The 24,407-nt window shown below is 40.7% G+C and overlaps 2 protein-coding genes across 2 annotated transcripts; both read right to left on the bottom strand.

The window, feature by feature from the left end:
* Positions 1 to 1,658: 1,658 nt before the first annotated feature.
* Positions 1,659 to 20,133, bottom strand: LOC110919871 (N66 matrix protein-like). The gene is made up of 2 exons (XM_035976991.1): positions 19,519 to 20,133; positions 1,659 to 1,733 (listed from the first exon to the last, which is right to left on the bottom strand). Exons 1-2 carry the CDS (start codon positions 20,131 to 20,133, stop codon positions 1,659 to 1,661), a joined length of 690 nt encoding a protein of 229 aa, XP_035832884.1.
* Positions 20,134 to 21,185: 1,052 nt separating this feature from the next.
* Positions 21,186 to 23,057, bottom strand: LOC110919945 (proline-rich extensin-like protein EPR1). The gene is made up of 3 exons (XM_022164213.1): positions 22,961 to 23,057; positions 22,698 to 22,774; positions 21,186 to 22,616 (listed from the first exon to the last, which is right to left on the bottom strand). The coding sequence occupies exons 1-3, from the start codon at positions 23,055 to 23,057 to the stop codon at positions 21,186 to 21,188; spliced, it is 1,605 nt and encodes a 534-aa protein (XP_022019905.1).
* Positions 23,058 to 24,407: the final 1,350 nt, after the last annotated feature.

Here is a 24,407-nt window from a genome sequence, read left to right on the forward strand (position 1 = left end):
TTCGAGGATCCGGCTCAGGAGGAGCATGTCGAGGAGATCCCGGTACCACCAGTTCAGCCAGCTCCTGAGCCGCCACAGTACCCGCAGCACGTTTACGCTGACCTACCTCCGGCAGCGCGTGAGGTGGCTCGGGACTTCGACCGGCGCCTCAGACGTCAGGGCGCATGCATTGACTGGATCGTCCAGACGCTCGTTGATCTACGAGAGCTCGCTGGGTTGCCCCCACTTCCCCTCCCACCGTCCCCACCGCACGAGGATTAGTACCTTAATTTGTTTGTTTAGTGTTTTGTTATGTATTATGTACTCAGTTGTACCTTTTTGTTTTGTATGTACAAACTGATATATATATATATATATATATATATATTGCAGTTAATCTTCTATTTACATCACGTTAGTTTTGGATTGTTTACGTTTAATTCTTATGGCTTTCTGTACATTTTATTTAACGTGTTCGTTTAATTTAACAAAATAAACTACGTTAAGAACTTATATTATATACGTTCTATAAAAATAATGACGTAATTATAAAACAACTATGAATTATATGTAATAAACTCAAATAAAAATTTTTCTCCAAAAATCCCTACCAAACTAACCCACACCCCACCTGTTTCCAAAAAAAAAAACATCCAAAGCGCCGCGCTATGGCCATAGCGGGGCGCTTTGGTCTTGGTCAACAGGCAAGGACTGACAGAAGTCAGTCCTTGTCTGTTGACCAAGGCCAAAGCACCCCGCTTTGGCCATAGCGCGGTGCTTTGGATGTGCAAAAAGACAAATGGCGTGTGGGAATAGACCAGGCCTTAATAATCAACAAATACCCAAAACCCAACACATCCACCACCCACCTACCACCATTGATTAATCCCCAATTAATCAACCAACAAAACCCATAAAAATTAAACTAGCACCCACAAAAAAAAATCTAACCTTTTAGATCATTTACATCATCATCGGTGGCTCGTGGTGAGAAGTAGCGGAAGAGGTGTTAAACCGAAGGTGGTGGCGGAGGTGGTGAAGGGAGGCGGTGGCGAAGGTGTTTAACGGTAGGCGGTGGCTGAGGTGTTTAAGGGGAGGCGATGGCGGAGGTGTTAAGGGGTGGCAGCGGCAAAGGTGTTGCAAATCTGATTGGTGAAGATGAGTAGCGGCAGCCGGGTGGTGGAGGTGGCCGGGTGACGATGGTCAGATGGTGGTTGTGGAGAACAAAGAGAATAGGGTGAGTAAAGTGAGGGTTGTTTATGGTGGCGGTGCTAGAGTGGTGGTGGTGGTGGTGCTAGAATGGTGGTGGGATCATGAGGTTAGAGGGAGGGAGAAAGAGAGAGAGTTAATAGAGAGAGAAAATCAAAGAGTTATCAGGCAAGATTTATTTATTCTTTTATATATGTTTAATTTTTTAAAAGAGTAAATTACGAAAAATCGTTCTTTATGTTGACACTAGATTGCAAAGTGTATCCTTTGTCTTCAAAACGTACAGAAAACGTACTCGATGTTTGCAAACTCTTGCGCGTTATGTCCTTTAACCAAAAATCAGTTTATTTTTATGGTTAAATCTGACCAAGTAGACCTCACATGAGGGTATTTTGGTCATTTTACTCTAAATTAAATAATTATGTTTAAAACATCTTACATATATATAAACCCCATCTCTCTCTCTCTAACTACCATACCACCACAACCCACCTCCCACCCCACCATTTGGTCTTTTTCTCCGGTGAAGCACCACTGCTCAACTCCTGCCTCATTCCAAATGTATTTAATTTCGTATATACAAATCTCCACTATTTATCTGTTTATATATTTTTAAAATTTAAAAGAAAATTGTTTTATTTATTAAATAGATTTTAAACAAATAAGTAAATTACAAATCTACCTTGATTTAAACATGAAAACTAACAGAGTTAGAGCTAGGTGACATTTTTCCTCAATGTGGCTGCTATCAATCATAGAGATCAATCATAGAGATGAAGAGTTAAAATCCTGCAAGGTGTGGACATAGAAATAGGTTAGCTTACCGTAAACAAAAAAAATCTAGCTACACTTTTTGTCAGGTTTAAATTTTGAAAGGTAGTCAACTGTGGTGGTGATGGATGGTTACTCGATGCCTTGGGGGTGTTTGGAAATTGTTTTTGGCGGGTTTTAAGTTTGGTCAACGACGGTCAAAGCTAGTCAACAGTGGTGATGACGATGGAGGTGCAGTGGTGATGGTGGAGGTGTAGCGGTGGTGGGTGGTGAAGGTGGAGGTGTAGTTGTGGTGGTGACAGTGGAGGTGTAGTGGTGATGGTGGTGTGGTGTTGGTGGAGGTGTGGTGGTGGGGGATGGATGATGGAGGTGGTTTAGAGATAGAGAAAAAAAGACGAGAGAGAAATGCAGATTTGAGAGAGATGGAGATAAGGGAGAGATTGAGAGATATATAAGAGAGAGAAATTTGATAATATATTAACTTTTTTTAACTATAGGGATAATTTAGTCATTTAACAAAACTTCATAAAAAAGTTCTAACAATTTTAAAAAGTTGGACTCAAAACGTTACAAGAAAAACGTTTACAGACTCAGGGTGTTAAACATATTGATTTTTTACTCAGGTGGTTAACACCACAAAGACACAGAGACTCAAAAAGTAATTTTCTTTGTATTTTTCTTTAAGAGTCTAGTTATATATAAAAGTTGTGTGTTTCTATTGACTAGTATGAGAGTGTTTAATTTATTTGTTATATTGTTTGAATCTTCTAAATTGTAGTATCTTCATATTAGGCTCTAGGGTATGGTCATGACCTTCATGACCACAATGACCTTTCACATCAGTGTCATGTCACCCACCTCTAATTTTGTCACACCCTGACTTTTGCGGAAGCGTGGGTTTATTTTGGTGTGACTTCTTAATACCATAGTAACAATCATAACAATGCTATATGATAAAACACAAGATGTTCATCCATTCATTAAGTTTAAAAATACCACAACATCATTGTTTGAAAATGTCGACACATAAAGTAAGTTACAAACATGACAAGATTAACAGAGTTCACAAAGACTCATCAAAAGTACGTAAATAAAAACCCAAGTTTAGAATTGTGTATCCCGTCCAGGAAAGGGATCCACCTCCTAAACTCAACAACACGGATGACATCTTTATTCACTACGCAGCCTTGACACAACGCATACTCCGCCAGATCCACTAATTTCCTGAAATACATGTAGTTTGAAAAATCAACAAAAAGTTGAGCGAGTTTATGTGTATGTGAGTATGTATAATCCTTTGTAAATGACGTATGTATAAAAGTCCCTGGTATGTAGCAATAAGGAAATAAAAAGAGATCACCGATGGTTTGCAAGGCCATTGATATGTGTGAAGTGATGTACGAAGACTCAAACCTAGCAAATTTGTACCGGGCCTCGGCTGTAAGACACAGTCACCACTATGGGCCGCCCCGGCCTCATGGGTGTGGGCTCGCTACACCCAAAAAAATCTATCACTCATGTCCCTCGGTCCTACGACGAGGATTAATGGCCTTTAGTAGCCGCCTACCCACTCACATGATCTAACGGTGTATGAAAGTCCCTCCTTAAGCTAACCATACCATGTATAAAAAATGTCTGTATAATTGTAACATGTATTTCACCCCCCGAAGTTATAAAACTGAAAACAGTTAAAAGAAAAGGGGGACATGAACTCACAGTACTGCGTCCTCTGAATCGTATCGTCGACCCAAACTCTGTCTGCTACGCGACGACCTACACGTACTAATGTCTATTAGACGAAAGGGTCGTGCCTTGGCTTAGGGTTTGATGTTTTTGAGTTGCGACTCTTAAGTTTCCGAACATTATTCCAAGTTATAATTATTAGTTAAAATAATTATCTTAACTTTAAATTATATTTTATTATGGAATAATCGTTGAATAATATTTTGTATTTATACTTCACAAGTATTTTAACTTCGTATTTCCTTCCCAAGGATGGGGGTATTTATACATGTATTATTGTGATTCCGAAAAATATATTTTAAGTCCCACTTAAAAAAATATATTTAACTTATTTGTCCAAAATAACATATTCCCAAAATATATGTATTTTCCCAAAAATAATATATTTTACTCCATTAATTTCCAGAATAATATCTTACCAAAAATGTATGTGTAGAAGCGTTTTCCGGATTATTTCATAAGTTATGTTTGAACGTTCAATTTTTCAATACCGAGTGTGTAACTTAAATATTTTATTCCTTGATATTTTTTGTATTATTCTGGAGTTGTAATTTCCATGGTATTCATAAGTTATATTATTTTACCCTAAAAATAATATAACTAGTTCACAAAATAAACAAATAATCACACAAGAGTTTTAGTATAAAATATATATTCTAAATATATATTTATCAAATTTTATTTACGAAAATCAACCTCCGATACTTGGTATTTTTATAATAAAAATTATGGCGAAGTTTATTTTGAAAACAAAGTTAAAAATATATTCGTAAACACTTGATAGAAGAATATTTTCTAAGTGTCGGATTTTTAGAAAATTTCACCAGAGTTTCCTTTGTAAATGGAGGTGTCCATGCTCATAGCATATCATTTTCTTTTCAAAATTCGTCCAATCAATCAATAACAAGTTACTAAACAATATTACCCTAGTCAAGTGCATAAACTATGCAATTTACATGACAACATGAACTTGGTTTTTCATAAAAACGCGTAGTAACTTAGTGGGGTGTTTCGTGGGTTTAGTTACCCTCCAAAATGTGTTTATTTTTGTAAGACTCTCGTTCTCGGGATTTTTAGATGTTCACAACTAGTGAACTTATTTTACAAAAATATCCATTTTCAATATTTTCATGCTTCACTAGCATCCATATACTTAGTTTATTTAAAAGATGGTGTAAGTATATGTAAGAATCATACTTTTTCAAAAACCGCCTTTTAAACTTGGTTTTCTAATATAACTCATACACAAGTCTTGAGTCTACAAGTTTTACTAGTCCATTAGGTTTATTATTTTCTATGAAAATCACTTTTATTCCCAAGTTCTAGCTTTAACAAGAAGATGATCATTTTATGTACACATAATCATCTCTAACTTGTTAAGTCATGTTTTTAATCATAACTTAACAAGCTTCATATGATGATCAAACATCATATTGCTAGTAATCATCAAAATATCAACAACATAACTACAACAACTTCATTTTATCAAGTTTCCTTCTTATTTCATCATCAAATTAGTTAATGTTCATGTCTTCTTCATATGATTCATAAATGTTCTTAATGTTTTTGATCATGGTCCATCATTAACCACTTAGACAAGATGAAAAATGAAAGGATCTAAGTTCTTACCACTAGCTCAAGGCTAGGGAAGTTCAACTGAAGAAATTGAGTGGATAAAAGAAGATAAGAGAGGTCCTTCCACTTCCAAGAACACTGAGCTTCGTTGTATGCACTTTAACACCTTTGGATCACTAGAGATTGAATGATTTGGAATTGAAGATGATGGTGGTGGTGGTGGTGCTCTCGGCCGAGCAAGAGGGAGAGAAGAGAGTGAGTTTGAAGTGTGTTATGTGTTGTGAAGTGAGAGAAGGGTGGACTTGAGGTTAATACTTATAAACTCCAACATGCTATTGTCTTATGTGTAATATGCCCCTAAACTAGCAACATGGTCATATTAAATATTGAAACAAATCCATGGGTGGGCCACCCATGGTGACCATCGCCAAGGGGGGGGGGTATAGGGTTGAGTCCCAACTAGATAGTTAGTCATCTTGGTTGGAAACCAAAGGTTTAGTTAGTGGTTTATGAGTGTTATGAAATATATAGTGTGTTAGGGTGTTCGGGGAACATAACTAGCTTACTAAAAGTGAAACAATGTACTTGACAATATTTTTGTGTTCCGGGTAATGTCCGGTTGTTCGGTTTGATACTGTTCCGTTAAAGTGCTTAATTAATCCGTAAAGTGTCTTTTATATAACTTTTAATGACACTTTTAATTCCCGACACTTAGGAAAGTATACAGGACCATTTTGTTAAGTTTTTGCACATTACCAGCACATTTAAATGCTGAATTTTGTTAGTAGATGCAGAATTCTGCATTTAGAGTGTGTTTTAGGCACTTCCCGGCACTTTAACTATCACCTAGTGACGCAGTTTTATGGTCCTCACTTCCCTACACTCCCTACTAGTGTTGTACCCCATCTCTGGCTCATACTGGCCTCAAAAACATTGTCTGTCTATGTGCTGGCATTGTCAGCATGTTTTCTGGGCTATCCGCTCACTGTGCTAACTGTGCTTTGTGCATCAAGTTTGTCACTAAGGTTTGTATGTAATAAATGGAGTGATAGCATGAATGTGATGCATATGTATGTAACAGAAATCAGTCAGTAGTTTAATCAACAGTTGTAACCATGCACAGTCATTAAGCACAAATTTAATATTAATTAATTGTACGGATACCTGTAATTGTGAGGATTGTCACATTCTCCCCCTGTTAGAGAAATTCCGTCCCGAAATTTTAGTTCTCCTACGAGATGCAGGGGTGTTGGGGAATAAATGTGGGTACTTCTCTTTCATGCGATCCTCACGCTCCCACGTGAATTCCGGCACATGTCGTGCATTCCATCGAACCTTGACGAGTTTGACACTACTCCGGCGTGTCTTATTAACTTTCCAATCAGTAACCTCAACGGGTTCTTCTGTAAAATGGAGTGTGTCGTCAATGTGAACTTCGTCGGCAGGAATGACAACTGTTATCACACCCCGACCACGTGGAACATAGAAAACGTGGCGGAAACGTCAGGGAGTGTTGTAACAGAATCAATTGTTTCAAATCCATGGCAATTGAAGTTTCGTTTTATTAATCAAACATGAAAGTTTACATTGTTTTAAACGAGAACCAAAGAGTACATAACATAATTTAACTAGTTCTTGTCTCGTTTTAAGTCACTAAGGCACAGGTCCGCCTAAGTATGTCTTGATAAGTCCTATGCATCATCTCCTGAAAACACATGTGAAAATAGGTACGTCAGCATAAAAATGCCTGTGAGATACATTGGTTTTGTGAAAACGGAATTCATGACTTGTGTTTGAGAAAATGTTTAGTCATGAACCTCGTAGTTTGCTTTGTCTTGTAAATCATTTGAAAAACGGTAAGATCAAATGATATGTATAAATAAGAGAACACTGTATGGTTAAACGGATAACCATGTAAAATGAGTTTGTATAAGATAAGTCGTTTGTAAAACAATGTTTCGGGAAAAGTGTGTTATTTGTATAAAATGTCATATGTATCAAATTGAAATGATTCAAATAACGCTACGATATGTAATACCATACAAACACTTATATATAGGAAGTACCAGCGGCGTATCCACCATGCTTGTATCATATTACACACGCCTCGTTACTTAATCACTTACTCAAACCAAACCATCAAGATGAAGTGTTTAACAATTGTAGAAATGTTCATGTATAGTCAAGTGTCTATTGTCAAATGTAAATCATATCAACGGATACAACTGGTTCACACGGTTCAATGGTTACAAACGGTTCATATAATCAAACGGGTTTAGACGGTTCACATGGTCAAATGGTCACAACGGTTCAAAATGTAGCATAATGTGTTCATATGCTGGATGAGCATATGCAACAGAAATGCAATGTAAAACAATGTACTACGTATGCACACAATGGGCGTACGTAGCATGAACCCAATGAAATCATGTACTATATATATGTACTATCGAACATAGCAAGTATATGATGTGAAAACAGGAAAGCATGAAAGTAACAAGTAGGCACATGTGTTTCACCTCAAAACAGTTTGGAAAACAGTAAAAGAGGGGTTCAATGTACTCACCTGAGATTGCTTTGTAGTTCTTGTATAATAACCAAATAATGCTAGAGATCACGGAATATCAAACGGCACCTAATAGGTAGCTATGTTAATATACCGGACCAAAATCGGAAGGATCGGATAGTATGCGGGTTCGTAAACCAAACGAGTATGGAGACTCGCGTAATATGGTTTAACAAAGCCTACATACTAAAATGAAACCTAACCTAAGTGCTTGCGACCCATTACGACCCGTTTAGGTAGCTTATGCTACCTTACGCGTCGTTCGCGTAGAACGCGTCTGGAACGCCTAACATCGTGACCACAAGGTATAACCTCGGAAGGTTATAGATATGGTCACCTAATGTGTTTGGTCGGATCCTAATGATCGGCCAAATGGGTCGGGTTCGAAAGTATAAGCGATGGTTTAGATCGCTTACCTTACGACCCTATATATGCACTAAACTAAAAGTGACGAGCTAAGCATGTTAGGACATGCTTAACTAAGTTTAGAAAACAGGTTTGGCACCAAAACAAACGGCTTTGATGCTCACTAGTAGTTTGGTTACAAAATATGCAAGAATGCACATTTTGGCCGAAACTACGACTTGTCACTGAGCCTAGATAACGTGGTAATCAGTAGGTATAGTCACTACAGACTATAACCATCGTGATCACGCTCACGTTATGAAGTTCCATGAACTTCGTGTTGACCATAGGCTGTTCAATGCAGAAAGTCAACAAAACGTTGACTTTCGGACTCGAAAAGCGAATAAAAGAACGAAAGAATACTTACGGAGGGTCCCCGAATGCTAATATAGATCAAAGAGCTCAGGTATGAAGCAATGGCATCAACTTAGAGCATTTTGATCAGATTTGTGTGGGTTTTACATCAAGGGGGTATTTATAGGAAAAGTAGAGCCGTTAGGATCGTTTCTTGAATATCGTGCCACGATCTTGAGCGTCCACTTGTCAAAATGTTGTGGTTACTGAAAATGGCCCTTGGCTCTTGATTGGGTGAAAGGGCATTGCCCCTTGAACGAACGAAAGGCCAACTGCAAGTGGATTCAAACATTGAATCTGGGCTGATAGTCCCACGCGCCCCGCGTAAGGATTTGGGCAATCCTTACGCGCCCTGCCTGAGGGTCACAGTTCAGAATTTTCAGTTTTAGTCCCTGCACTTCAGAATCATGCAATTTGGCCCATTTTTGGCACGTTTAAGCCCCGTTAACCTCATTTCAAGGCTCTAAGATGAAGTTAAAGTGTAGGGGACTTGAAATATGCTCAAAAATATTCCGGATGTCGGTTCGTTTGGTCGTACGATCGCGATGTTCCCTTAATTACGACGGAATGCGCATAAGCGCGAAAGACGATCCAAATGACGCGACGAATGGATTTTTCTTATGCCAAATACTAAGGCATAATATAAGGATGATTACATAAATTTTTGGATGTCCGGATGTATTCAGAACGTAAGTTATGCGCGAAAGTGCAAACTTGTGCACTTTTTGACACTTTTAGTCCCTGAATGACCCAAAAGTTTATTTTGGCATACCAAACCCCTCAAAGCCTATTTCTAAGCTATGTAAAGGATAGTTATGGTATGTTTAACTTATGGACATGTTCCGGAATGTCTGTTACAGTTCAAATTGGCATACTTTCGCAGTTTGTCAAGTTTAGTCCATGTAAGCGAATTAACTTGTTTTTGCCATACCAAAGCCTTCAAAACTTATTTCTAAGTTATGTAAAGGTTATTTAAGGTATGTTGAGTATATGTTGATGTTCCGGAGTATTTGTCGCATTAAACTGAGTACGTTTACGCACCAGTTTGCGTATAATTCTCCAGTAAGCGATGTAAAGTTTGAAATTGAACAAGAATTGACATGTGCAAAAGATACACATATTTATACAAGATCCCAAGTATGAAATACAATATTTCATCGGCTTGGTATTTGTTTGAAGGTCGCGGTGACACAGGTGTCACAGTCTCCCGTACTTTAGGAAATTTCGTCCCGAAATTTATTCGTAGGAGTCTATTTGTGACTTTGCCAAATAACCACCAGCGATATGCAAGGCAATATCCTGTCATTTCCTTGACGGTTCATTCTTCAGAAACGAAAATGAACAGACGGGGTCATTTTTCTCATCGAGTATTCTTCAGAAATGGAAATGACGGAATAAGCAAACGGATGTTCATTTCCTCATCGGACAAATCTTCAGAAACGAAAAATGAACAGACGGAGTCATTTTCAATGGTTGCTTCATCAGAAATGGAAATGAAGGATTACACAACGGATATTCATTTCCCCAACGGATAAATCGTCAGAAACGAAAATGAACTAACGGAGTCATTTTCAACGGTTGCTTCATCAGAGTTGGAAATGAAGGATTACACAACGGATATTCATTTCCCCAACGGATAAATCGTCAGAAACGAAAATGAACTAACGGAGTCATTTTCAATAGTTGCTTCATCAGAAATGGAAATGAAGGATTACACAACGGATATTCATTTCCCCAACGGATAAATCGTCAGAAACGAAAATGAACTAACGGAGTCATTTTCAACGGTTGCTTCATCAGAGTTGGAAATGAAGGATTACACAACGGATATTCATTTCCTCAACGGGTAAATCTTCGGAAACGAAAATGAACTAACGGAGTCATTTTCAACGGTTGCTTCCTAAGAGTTGGAAATGAATAGGGTTAACTCTAGACACATGACAGAACTTGCTGTGATTTCTGTGCACTAAATTCCATAATTATGTATGCATCCATAATTACGTAATCCCTTGCACAGTCCGCACAGTTTGTTTTGTAATGTTTTGGGGAAGGATATCAAACTTGTGATGAGGGTGAATAGACTTCCATCGGGTCCTTTTAATTAGATCGACAGGGGATCTTCTTAGTTAGGCCACCAAGGAGTCCTTTCAGCTATATCATCACATGATATCCCTAACCAGATTTTTGGATCAATCTGTTTAACTAGGCCACACAAGGGGTCTAATTATGAAGGAGTACTTTATAATCCGAGGGACTTAACTATAACATAGAAGTCCATTGAGGATTTTAAGTAATACCTTTGGGTATCCTACTATGAATCTCTTGTACAAGGATATGTAAGATTCTATGAAGATTTGGATAACATAATTTGGATCACACAACAACACATAAGGGAACACATAAGCACAAAGTCACATAATTGTTTAACTTGATTATAATTTGTTATTAACTTGTTATTGATTGAATACGGATATGGAAACCAGTCGACGGGTCTCAATGTTCACTGGAATCTATCTGAGAAGATAGGAAGATCTCCCAAAATTCGATTTTTGATTACAAGGAATCACCACATTCGAATTAAGGTATACAACAATTTAGGACTTACGGGAAATCCTTAGGTACCCTATTAAGGATTTATAGTGGTACCTTGGGTATTCGTCTCACGTTGTAACTTGCGCTTTGTACTTCGTTTCCTTAGAATAAACGGGTACTTAGGAATTTTGTGGAAGACGCAAGCGATCATAGAATGGGAGAATTTTAGGGGTAGTTTGTTCTTCAAGGAATACGGTTCTTTGATTTTCGATATTGTAAGGGATATGTCGTTTATACATGCAACCACAGAAATACATTGCAATGTAAATAAAAGATTTATTTATAAACAACGATAACAACTATTTCTTGGACCTTGACAACAAAAGAAAATAATACATAAGACGTGATTATTTCTAAACGATGTTGTCTTCTAGTCAGTCAGATGCTCATCCCTGTGCTGGATTTGCATTAACAAGCTTTGGGCAATTTCTTCGGAAATGACCCATCTCGCCACAGTTGAAACAAGAGCCTGGTAGAAAACGACCTTGAGCAGGATTGTTGCCAGCTTGGTTTGGCGCAGCTGCAGCTGGGCAGACTCTTGCTGTGTGGCCTATAAGTCCACAAGTTTGGCATTTGCGGCACTGTACATTGGCGTGATGATGGAGGCTACATTGGTTGCACAAGAGTGCAGTTCCATTGTATGGTTTTCTAGCAGGGGGTTGAGCTGGTTGGTTGGGGACGGCTTGACCATTGTGAGCGACCACGGCGAAGTTCTGAGAAGCCTTTCGCTTCTTTGACTTCTTAGGAGATTCAGTCTGTTCATCCATGGTCTTTGATTCCTCGATTGGGTTCGATTCCCCGACCGGTTTCTTGTCACCTTTTTGGAAAAGTTTACCTTTCCTGATCTTTGATTCAGTCAAGGTTGCAGATAGCTCAATGGCCTGTCTAATTGTAGTAGGGTTGCTACCAGTCACAATGTCTTGTATTGAGTCAGGGAGGCCATCAATGTACTTTTCGATTGCCTTATCCAAAGGTGTAACCATATCCGGGCATAACAAACTTAAGTCCTCATAACGGTCCGTGTAGGCTCGATGCTCACCGCTAACTTGCTTAAGATTGTCGAACTCCGTTTCCAAGGCCCTGATCTCGTGACGAGGACAGAATTCATTCATCATCAGAGCTCGAAGCTCTTGCCATGTTTGAGCCAGTGCCACATCGGCACCCCTATCTCTCATCACACCATTCCACCATGTCAAAGCTCGTTTCTCAAAGACGCAAGATGCGAATTCTACCTTTCGCTCGTTTGTACATTGAACATGTCTGAAGGTGTTCTCTAAACTCTCGAACCATTGCAGAAGTGCAGTCGCTCCTTGAGACCCAGAAAACTTGGATGGCTTAGCTGAGTTGAACGTCTTGAAGTTGCAGGGGGGCATTATTGTTGTTGTTGGCTTGGTTCCATTGAGCAAAGAGGTTTGGGAATTGAGCAGCCATTTGCTGTGAAATGATCTCTGCCAGTTCGGCAGTCACTATCTGGTTTTCGCGTCGAGGAGGCATTCTAAAAGAGAAACAAGAAAGAAAGCAAATGAAATGGCATTGGGTAAGAATAGGATATTACAATTACCGGCCATAATCATGGTTGATGGTCATTTGTTTGAATCCACGAAGCAAAACAAACAACACCAAGGCTGAATCAAAGCAAATAGATCCTCATAGTGTATCGCGATGACATGCTCGCCTATAAGTGGACACTCACCCCAAGAGTTCCCAGGTAAGAGTGACTGGTCCGATTATGTGGATTTGTATGAACACTCTAACCTTAGACAGAAAACCCAGGGTACAGGCATTCACTCTTCCAGTTTGCACGTGTTCACACTATTTAGGACCCAAAACTTCGACGAGAGTTTTGAAAGTTCAAAGGGGTTCAAAACCTTATAACAGAGGATTCAAAACCTAGTAATCAATCATCCTAGAATAGATGATTAGTTTTCAAAGCGGTTTTGAAATTTATGTTCTTGTTGTGGTCGTCGCCTAAGGATAGGCGACGGTATTGTTTTATGACGAAACGCAAGTAAACTCGCGTTAGGGTCCTAGGAAGGTTATAGACTAGGTCAAAGCATTACTAATAACCTAATTCCCTATAACCTGGCTCTGATACCAACTTTTCTGTCACACCCCGACCACGTAGAACATACAAAACGTGGCGGAAACGTCGGGGAGTGTTGTAACAGAATCAATTGTTTCAAATCCATGGTAAATGAAGTTTCGTTTTATTAATCAAACATGAAAGTTTACATTGCTTTAAACAAGAACCAAAGAATACATAACATAAATTAACTAGTTCTTGTCTCGTTTTAAGTCACTAAGGCACAGGTCCGCCTAAGTATGTCTTGATAAGTCCTATGCATCATCTCCTGAAAACACATGTGAAAATAGGTACGTCAGCATAAAAATGCCTGTGAGATACAATGGTTTTGTGAAAACGGAATTCATGACATGTGTTTGAGAAAATGTTTAGTCATGAACCTCGTATTTTGCTTTGTCTTGTAAATCATTTGAAAAACGGTAAGATCAAATGATATGTATAAATAAGAGAACACTGTATGGTTAAACGGATAACCATGTAAAATGAGTTTGTATAAGATAAGTCGTTTGTAAAACAATGTTTCGGGAAAAGTGTGTTATTTGTATAAAATGTCATATGTATCAAATTGAAATGATTCAAATAACGCTACGATATGTAATACCATACAAACACTTATATATAGGAAGTACCAGTGGCGTATCCACCATGCTTGTATCATATTACACACGCCTCGTTACTTAATCACTTACTCAAACCAAACCATCGAGATGAAGTATTTAACAATTGTAGAAATGTTCATGTATAGTCAAGTGTCTATTGTCAAATGTAAATCATATCAACGGATACAACTGGTTCACACGGTTCAATGGTTACAAACGGTTCATATAATCAAACGGGTTTAGACGGTTTGCATGGTCAAATGGTCACAACGGTTCAAAATGTAGCATAATGTGTTCATATGCTGGATGAGCATATGCAACAGAAATGCAATGTAAAACAATGTACTACGTATGCACACAATGGGCGTACGTAGCATGAACCCAATGAAATCATGTACTATATATATGTACTACCGAATATAGCAAGTATATGATGTGAAAACGGGAAAGCATGAAAGTAACAAGTAGGCACATGTGTTTCACCCCAAAACAGTTTGGAAAACAGTAAAAGAGGGGTTCAATGTACTCACCTGAGATTGCTTTGTAGTTCTTGTATAATAACCAAATAATGCTAGAGATCACGGAATATCAAACGGCACCTAATAGGTAGCTATGTTAATATACCGGACCAAAATCGGAAGGATCGGATAGTATGCGGGTTCGTAAACCAAACGAGTATGGAGACTCGCGTAGTATGGTTTAACAAAGCCTACATACTAAAATGAAACCTAACCTAAGTGCTTGCGACCCATTACGACCCGTTTAGGTAGCTTATGCTACCTTACGCGTCGTTCTTGTAGAACGCCTCTGGAACGCCTAACATCGTGACCACAAGGTATAACCTCGGAAGGTTATAGCTATGGTCACCTAATGTGTTTGGTCGGATCCTAATGATCGGCCAAATGGGTCGGGTTCGAAAGTATAAGCGATGGTTTAGATCGCTTACCTTACGACCCTATATATGCACTAAACTAAAAGTGACGAGCTAAGCATGTTAGGACATGCTTAACTAAGTTTAGAAAACAGGTTTGGCACCAAAACAAACGGCTTTGATGCTCACTAGTAGTTTGGTTACAAAATATGCAAGAATGCACATTTTGGCCGAAACTACGACTCGTCACTGAGCCTAGATAATGTGGTAATCAGTAGGTATAGTCACTACAGACTATAACCATCGTGATCACGCTCACGTTATGAAGTTCCATGAACTTCGTGTTGACCATAGGCTGGTCAATGCAGAAAGTCAACAAAACGTTGACTTTCGGACTCGAAAAGCGAATAAAAGAACGAAAGAATACTTACGGAGGGTCCCCGAATGCTAATCTAGATCAAAGAGCTCAGGTATGAAGCAATGACATCAACTTAGAGCATTTTGATCAGATTTGTGTGGGTTTTACATCAAGGGGTGTATTTATAGGAAAAGTAGAGCCATTAGGATCGTTTCTTGAATATCGTGCCACGATCTTGAGCGTCCACTTGTCAAAATGTTGTGGTTACTGAAAATGGCCCTTGGCTCTTGATTGGGTGAAAGGGCATTTCCCCTTGAACGAACGAAAGGCCAACTGCAAGTGGATTCAAACATTGAATCTGGTCTGATAGTCCCATGTGCCCCGCGTAAGGATTTGGGCAATCCTTACGCGCCCCGCCTGAGGGTCACAGTTCAGAATTTTCAGTTTTAGTCCCTGCACTTCAGAATCATGCAATTTGGCCCATTTTTGGCACGTTTAAGCCCCGTTAACCTCATTTCAAGGCTCTAAGATGAAGTTAAAGTGTAGGGGACTTGAAATATGCTCAAAAATATTCCGGATATCGGTTCGTTTGGTCGTACGATCGCGATGTTCGCTTAATTACGACGGAATGCGCATAAGCGCGAAAGACGATCCAAATGACGCGACGAATGGATTTTTCTTATGCCAAATACTAAGGCATAATATAAGGATGCTTACATAAATTTTTGGATGTCCGGATGTATTCAGAACGTAAGTTATGCGCGAAAGTGCAAACTTGTGCACTTTTTGACACTTTTAGTCCCTGAATGACCCAAAAGTTTATTTTGGCATACCAAACCCCTCAAAGCCTATTTCTAAGCTATGTAAAGGATATTTATGGTATGTTTAACTTATGGACATGTTCCGGAATGTCTGTTACAGTTCAAATTGGCATACTTTCGCAGTTTGTCAAGTTTAGTCCCTGTAAGCGAATTAACTTGTTTTTGCCATACCAAAGCCTTCAAAACTTATTTCTAAGTTATGTAAAGGTTATTTAAGGTATGTTGAGTATATGTTGATGTTCCGGAGTATTTGTCACATTAAACTGAGTACGTTTACGCACCAGTTTGCGTATAATTCTCCAGAAAGCGATGTAAAGTTTGAAATTGAACAAGAATTGATATGTGCAAAAGATACACATATTTATACAAGATCCCAAGTATGAAATACAATATTTCATTGGCTTGGTATTTGTTTGAGGGTCGCGGTGACACAGGTGTCACAGTTGTCTCTTGAGTTGGACTCTTTTTCAAATTGGATAAATGAAATGTATCGTGAACGCCATTAAGTTCAGCAGATAGGTCCAACTTGTATGCTACAAGCCCAATCCTTTGCAGGATTCTGAATGGGCTAATGTGACGCGGATTCAACTTCCCACGCTTCCCAAAGCGTACCACACCCTTCTAGGGTGAAACCTTCAATAAAACCATCTCTCCCACCTTAAATTCCAGAGGTTTCCTTCTTAGGTCCGCATAACTCTTTTGTCGATCACGAGCCGCTTTGATGCGTTCTCGGATCTGTGCAATCTTGTCTGTCGTTTCCTGGACCAATTCCGGACCAACTAGTTGTCTATCACCCGCGTCAGCCCAACAAACCGGTGATCGACATTTGCGTCCATAGAGGGCTTCGAACGGTGCGGCTTGTATACTTGCATGATAGCTATTATTGTATGAGAATTCAACCAATGGTAGGTGAGTGTCCCAACTTCCACCTAGATCCATTACGCAAGCTCGCAACATGTCTTCTAATGTTTGAATCGTTCGTTCGCTCTGTCCGTCTGTTTGCGGGTGAAATGCAGTACTTAGATTCAACTGAGAACCAAAGGCTTCTTGAAAGGATTGCCAAATCCTTGACATGAAGCGTCCATCTCTATCAGAGATGATTGAGAGTGGCACTCCATGCCGTGCCACAACCTCTCTCATGTATATCTCAGCAAGTTTACTCGTGTTGTCTTTTTCCTTGATTGGCAAAAAGTGCGCAGATTTCGTTAAACGGTCTACTATCACCCAAATCATATCGTGGCCCTTGGGTGTCCTTGGCAATTTCGTTATGAAGTCTATAGAAATTTGTTCCCACTTCCACTGGGGTATTTCAGGTTGTTGCAAGAGACCTGAAGGCTTTTGGTATTCGACCTTTACCTTGGCGCAAGTTAAACATTTGCTAACATATATTGCAACATCGCCTTTCAACCTTGGCCACCAATAGAAATCCTTAAGATCTTGGTACATTTTATCCGCTCCTGGGTGAATCGAGTATCGAGATTTGTGGGCTTCATAAAAAATAACCTTTCTCAAACCACCAAACAAAGGAACCCAAATTCGTTTAATGAAGCATAAAGTTCCTTCCCCGTTTGGTACCAACTGCTTCTCCATCCCACGGAGATACTCATCCTCAATATTCCTTTCTTTAAGAGCTTCTCTCTGCGCGGCACGAATGCACAATGAGAGGTCTGTCTGGACAATCATTTCTAAAGCCCTAACCCTTATGGGCTTGATCCTTTCTTTCCGACTCAGGGCATCGGCGACCACATTCGCCTTCCCTGGGTGATACTTGATTTCACAGTCGTAGTCATTCAATAGTTCAACCCAGCGTCTTTGCCTCATGTTAAGCTCCTTTTGATCAAATATGTGCTGCAGGCTCTTGTGATCAGTATAGACTGTACATCGTGTGCCATACAATTAATGTCGCCAGATTTTCAACGCAAATACCACCGCGCCTAACTCCAAGTCATGCGTGGTATAATTTTTCTCGTGGAACTTCAATTGGCGAGAAGCGTATGCTATCACCTTCTGTCGCTGCATCAGCACGCAGCCTAAACCTTGGCGTGAAGCATCGCAATATACCACGAAGTCGTCCATGCCTTCGGGTAGCGATAAGATTGGTGCGTCACAAAGCTTGTTTTTCAACAACTGAAATGCTTCTTCTTGTTTGTCTCCCCAATCAAACTTCTTGTCTTTCTGTGTGAGAGTAGTCAGAGGCTGAGCGATTTTCGAGAAATCCTCAATGAACCTTCGATAATAACCAGCCAAACCTAAGAACCGTCGGATCTCGGTCGGCGTCTTTGGAGTCTCCCAGTTCTTGATCGCCTCGATCTTTGTGGGTCCACATGAATTCCATTTCCATTAACCACATGTCCAAGAAACTGGACTTCGCGTAACCAGAACTTATACTTCGAGAACTTTGCGTACAACTTCTCCTTTTTAAGTAGCTCTAAAATGGCTCTTAAATGCTGCTCATGCTCTTCCTTCGTATTTGAGTAGATCAAAATGTCATCAATGAACACAATCACAAACTTATCAAGGTACGACTTACAAACTCTGTTCATCAAATCCATTAATACAGCTGGCGCGTTCGTCAAACCAAACGGCATAACCAGGAACTCGTAATGTCCATAACGAGTCCTAAAAGCAGTCTTGGGAATACTTTCCTCTTGTATTCTCAATTGGTGGTAACCTGATCGAAGATCGATCTTTGAGTAGAAACTTGAACCTTACAACTGATCGAATAGGTCATCAATTCTCGGCAAAGGATATCTATTCTTGATTGTCAACTTGTTCAGTTCCCGGTAGTCGATACACATGCGAAAACTACCATCTTTCTTTTTAACAAACAAAACTGGAGCTCCCCAAGGCGAGAAGCTTGGTCTGATAAATCCTTTGTCTAACAGCTCTTGAAGTTGCGTTGACAGCTCTTACATCTCTGAAGGTGCAACTCGATAGGGTGCCTTAGCTACAGGCGCGGCGCCTGGAACTAAGTCAATATGAAACTCGACTTGTCTTTGTGGTGGCAATCCTAGCAAGTCTTCTGGAAAGACTTCAGGATATTCCTTTACGTCTGGAATGTCTTCGATCTTTGGTTCAGCGGCTTCTTTATCAACGATGTGTGCCAAGAAGGCAGCACATCCCTTCTGTAAACACTTTCTAGCTTTTAGGCAGCTAATGATCCTCAATGGCATATCGCGCTTCTCTCCATGAACCACAATTGTTTCTCCATCCGCCATTGGGATGCGAATAGTCTTCTCGTGACAAACAATCTCGGCTTTGTCGCTAGATAACCAATCCATCTCTACTACCACGTCGAAGCTTCCCAACTCGACTGGCAGTAGATCTAGTGTAAACTCGTTTTCTCCCAGCTCGATTACGCAACCTCTGACAACTTCACTTGTTTCAACTAGCTTTCTATTAGCCAGTTCAATTGAGTATGGAATATCTAACTTACTAGCAGTTAACCTAAGCATATTCTTAAATTCTAGCGATACAAAACTATAGTCGGCACCAGTGTCAAAAATACAGATGCAAAGCGTTGATTTATAGGGAACGTACCGGTGACAACATTCGGGTCCTGGCGTGCTTCCCTTGCTCCAATGTTGAATACCCTTCCACGAGCTTGACTGAGTTTTGGGCATTCACGCTTGAAGTGCCCGATGTCTCCACAGTTAAAGCATCCCGGTCCTCGACCGTTACCATCTCCATTACCGCCTTGATTGTTGTTTTGATTGCGGTTACCATTTCCTGCTTGATTCCCAAAGTTACCACGATTATCATTTCCGCCATTGCGGTTCCCATTTCCATTACCTCCCCGGTTGTTGTTACCAGATCCTCTTTGGCCACCACGACCAGTACCAGCCCAACAAGTGTCTTTTGAGTGACCCATCCTTCCACAGGATTCACATTTGCTAAGTATGCACCGGCCAGTATGATGATGTTGGCATAAATCACACTTCGGCAGAGTGCCCATGTATCCTTTCCCTTTTTGTTCACTGCCAGTCTTTACCTCAGCTGGCGGGTTTGTATCCCTCTTCTTGCTGGCACTGCTACTTTTCTTAAAGTTCGAGAATTTCCTCTTGTTCTCCCCTGAGGATTCGACATGGGTTTCCTTTTTCTTTGGTTCAGAAACTGAAAACTTGTTCAACCGAATGGCTTCTTCGATAAGCGCCACACTAAGATCAATGGCTTCAGTAATCGTTGAAGGCTTGGACGTGGTTACCATGCTCATGATCTGGGGTGCCAATCCCCAGATGAAGCGCTCAATGCATTTAAATTCGGGCGTGACCATGTACGGCACCACATGGGACAAATCATGAAACCTCTAAACATACTCAGCGATTTTTGGGCCTTCCATCTTTAGGTTCCAGAATTCCGTCTCTAGCTTTTATATCTTAGCCCGCGAACAATACTTCTTCCTCATGAGCTCCTTCAGCTCATTCCATGATAACGCATATGCCGCCGCTTCTCCCAATGTTTGCACTTGCAGATTCTACCACGATAGGGCACAATCAAGAAACAGCCCTGAGATGTATGTAACTTGTTGCTCAGGGGTACACTTGCTCATCCTCAGAATCGAATCCGTTTTTTCTGCCCATCTGACGAATGCAACAACACTTCCAGTTCCGTCGAAATTTACGGGCTTACAGTCAAGAAATTGTTTGTAGGTGCATCCTGCACAAACGATAGTATTTACGGATGGCATTAGCGGATGTGCTAGAAATATCCAAATGTATCGTAATGTGTCTCAAGCGACTTGGACATTACCATTGGGTGGGTTGTTATTGTTGTTGTTGTTTGAAGTATTCCTGCTTGTTTCTGCTTGGGAGGCCGCATACTGTGCTATAGCTGCGGCAATTAGCCCCTGGAGTTCCGCCTCAGTAGTAGGCAGGTGTACGTTTCGTCGTGGAGGCATCTTCTAAAAGATGATCATATTGGTCAGGTCATAGTAAGTATAGGAAACATGCATATATAATAATATCCATCAACCTCATAACACATAACATCCCATGTTATAATATAAAACAAATAATTCAACAAAGCATGTAGTGAGAACGTTGCCATTGAGCTTTCATTAATCATGACCACAATATAGTTTTACATGTTTTTCTGTACATCATACATCAAAATAAGATCATAGGGTTACATCACCCCCAAAATACAAGTCAGTCTACACTAATCATATACAAAAGTGTGGTCTTCCAAAAATCTTCGTATACTGGCCCAATTGCGACTTTCTCACCAAAACAACCTACCTGCACCAAACTAAAAATATAGCTACGCTGATGGCGGAAGAGGAGGAGGAGGGAAGAAAATCAAACGGCGCAAGCGCACCCAGTCCTCCTCTAGTGCATGAATGACGTGCAACAAGTAGGCAATCTGCTGCTCAGAGGTGAGGAAACGAATATCCGAATCAGGGGGTAGCGGGAGGGGAGCGTGTGGTGCGGCAAAAGGAGTCTGACAGTGACATGGAGGACATGGAGTCCTCTCTAACTCCTGAACGCGACGACTCAGTGCGTCCTGCTGAAGCTGTAGGGAGATGAATATATCGTCCGTCGTGTACCCCACATGAAAAGGGTGATACGGGTCTGATAACGGCATAACATTGGGCGAAGACCACAGAAACGGCTCGCCCGAAGGTACAAAAGATGGTGTAGTGTGAGGGAACCAGGACATGAACGGAACAGATGACGATACAGGTGGAACAAAAGTAGGCTGCTGCCTCGACGAACCCTCCCCAGGACGAGGTGGAGGAATATCTTGGAGGAATGTGATAGGAAGGTCGGTGCGATGGACATCAGAGATGTGTGGGTGGTAAAATGGAACATCAATAGGTGCGGAAACAGGTGCTACAGGAGGAGTGACTGGTAGCACGAATGGAGGGTAGTCATCATCATCCTCGATCCACCCATTGTGGGTATCAGCGTATCGAGGATCGATGTGAGCGGCGAACGGTGCACGGTCAACAAATGCCGGCACGGGATCAGGCAGGGGTGCATCAGTAATAGGGACATCCACCACTGGTGGTGCAACAATGGGAATATCAACAATAGGTGGTGCAATGGCTGGTGCATCCATAAGAACGGGCGGTGCAACGACTGGAGCATCATCAGGAATAGGGTTGTGCACTGGTACAGGGTCATGGGCAACAACAGGCTCTGGTGCTATGAAAGGCTCTGGGTCAGCAAAGTCTTTATCAAAGTCGGCAGGTATATAAAATAACTGATCAATAGGAGCCACTGGTGCCTCCAAGGGCTGGTCAACAGGAATAAACTCGATCTCGTGATCGGGGTCAAAATCAGGAGGAAAAACTGGATCAAATTCGTCCTCGAACTCATGATCAAATTCAAACTCAAACTCGTGAGGTGAACCAGGTACAGCTGACATCGCTACGTCTGAGTCAGCGTCAGGAGAGTAGTGCTGCACGCCCTGGTGGTGCAAAGAAGCGGATGCCACAGACTCAAACGAGTCTGGACCAGGTGAATCTGCAGGAGCCTCCTCCACAGGAGCCTCAACAATAGGAATGACGACATTATCAGCAATCGGGGCCCCACCCTCATGGTCGTCCTCAGGGGGGCCCTCAAAAAGATCGATGTCGTCATTGGACACAACATCGAGTGGCAAATCCCCTACGGGAAATGCAGCAAGTGGAATGGGAGTAGGGATCAAGGCAAGGGGTAGCTCCCCATCAGGAATACCATCAGCGTGCTAGGCATCGTCATCGAGATCCGGCAACGCGAAGGGCTGGAAATCGTCGTCGTCACTACTGTCCGTATCAGATGTAAAGACCTCCGGATCGGTGGGCATCGGGTCCTCCGAATCTACTTCCACGGAGTCAGAAACTCCACTCGACGAAGACATAGAGTCTGTAACAAACAATCACGACAATTGAACATATATCAACATATAGTCAAATAAGCATGTAAGTCACAATAATGCAAGTAATCGTCCTAGTCTTCCCCAGACTATCCCTCCCAGTTTCTCAAACTGAACTCCCTAGCCTCTCAGACTAACCCCCTGGTCTCTAAGACCAACTACCTGGTCTCTAAGACCAACTTTCCCAGTCTCTAGGACTAATTCCCTAGTCTCTAAAACCAACCTCCCAGTCCCTAAGACTAAACCTCCCCAGCCACTAAGGCTGAACTCCATCAGTCTCTAAGACTGAACCTCCCCAGCCTCTAAGGCTGAACTCCCCCAGTCTCTAAGACCGGAATATAAATTTGAAATGTGAAATTGTGCCCTTTTGTTTGTCAAATGCTTGTACCCTGGATCTGGACTTTTAGTGTATGCAATGTAAAAAATGTTTGAAAACATTTTTGTGAGAGCCCTAGTGATCATAGTCTAGACTCGAGAAAGAATCCTAGTTCGCTATGATCGAGGCTCTGATACCAAGCTGTCACACCCCTGGCTTTTGCGGAAGCGTGGGTTTATTTTGGTGTGACTTCTTAATACCATAGCAACAATCATAACAATGCTATATGATAAAACACAAGATGTTCATCCATCCATTAAGTTTAAAAATACCAGAACATCATTGTTTGAAAATGTCGACACATAAAGTAAGTTCAAACATGACAAGATTAACAGAGTTCACAAAGACTTATCAAAAGTACGTAAATAAAAACCCAAGTTTAGAACTGTGTATCCCGTCCAGGAAAGGGATCCACCTCCTAAACTCAACAACACGGATGACATCTTTATTCACTACGCAACCTTGACACAACGCATACTCCGCCAGATCCACTAATTTCCTGAAATACATGTAGTTTGAAAAATCAAGAAAAAGTTGAGCGAGTTCACGTGTATGTGCGTATGTATAATCCTTTTTAAACGACGTATGTATAAAAGTCCCTGGTATGTAGCAATAAGGAAATAAAAAGAGATCACCAATGGTTTGCAAGGCCATTGATATGTGTGAAGTGATGTACGAAGACTCAAACCTAGCAAGTTTGTACCAGGCCTCGGCTGTAAGACACAGTCACCACTATGGGCCGCCCCGGCCTCATGGGTGTGGGCTCGCTACACCCAAAAAGATCTATCACTCATGTCCCTCGGTCCTACGACGAGGATTAATGGCCTTTAGTAGCCGCCTACCTACTCACATGATCTAACGGTGTATGAAAGTCCCTCCTTAAGCTAACCATACCATGTATAAAAATGTCTGTATAATTGTAACATGTATTTCACCCCCCGAAGTTATAAAACTGAAAACAGTTAAAAGAAAAGGGGGACATGAACTCACAGTACTGCGTCCTCTGAATCGTATCGTCGACCCAAACTCTGTCTGCTACGCGACGACCTACACGTACTAATGTCTATTAGACGAAAGGGTCGTGCCTTGGCTTAGGGTTTGATGTTTTTGAGTTGCGACTCTTAAGTTTCCGAACATTATTCCAAGTCATAATTATTAGTTAAAATAATTATCTTAACTTTAAATTATATTTTATTATGGAATAATCGTTGAATAATATTTTGTATTTATACTTCACAAGTATTTTA

Source organism: Helianthus annuus, chromosome 9, assembly GCF_002127325.2.
Source record: "Helianthus annuus cultivar XRQ/B chromosome 9, HanXRQr2.0-SUNRISE, whole genome shotgun sequence".
Taxonomy (NCBI): domain Eukaryota; kingdom Viridiplantae; phylum Streptophyta; class Magnoliopsida; order Asterales; family Asteraceae; genus Helianthus; species Helianthus annuus.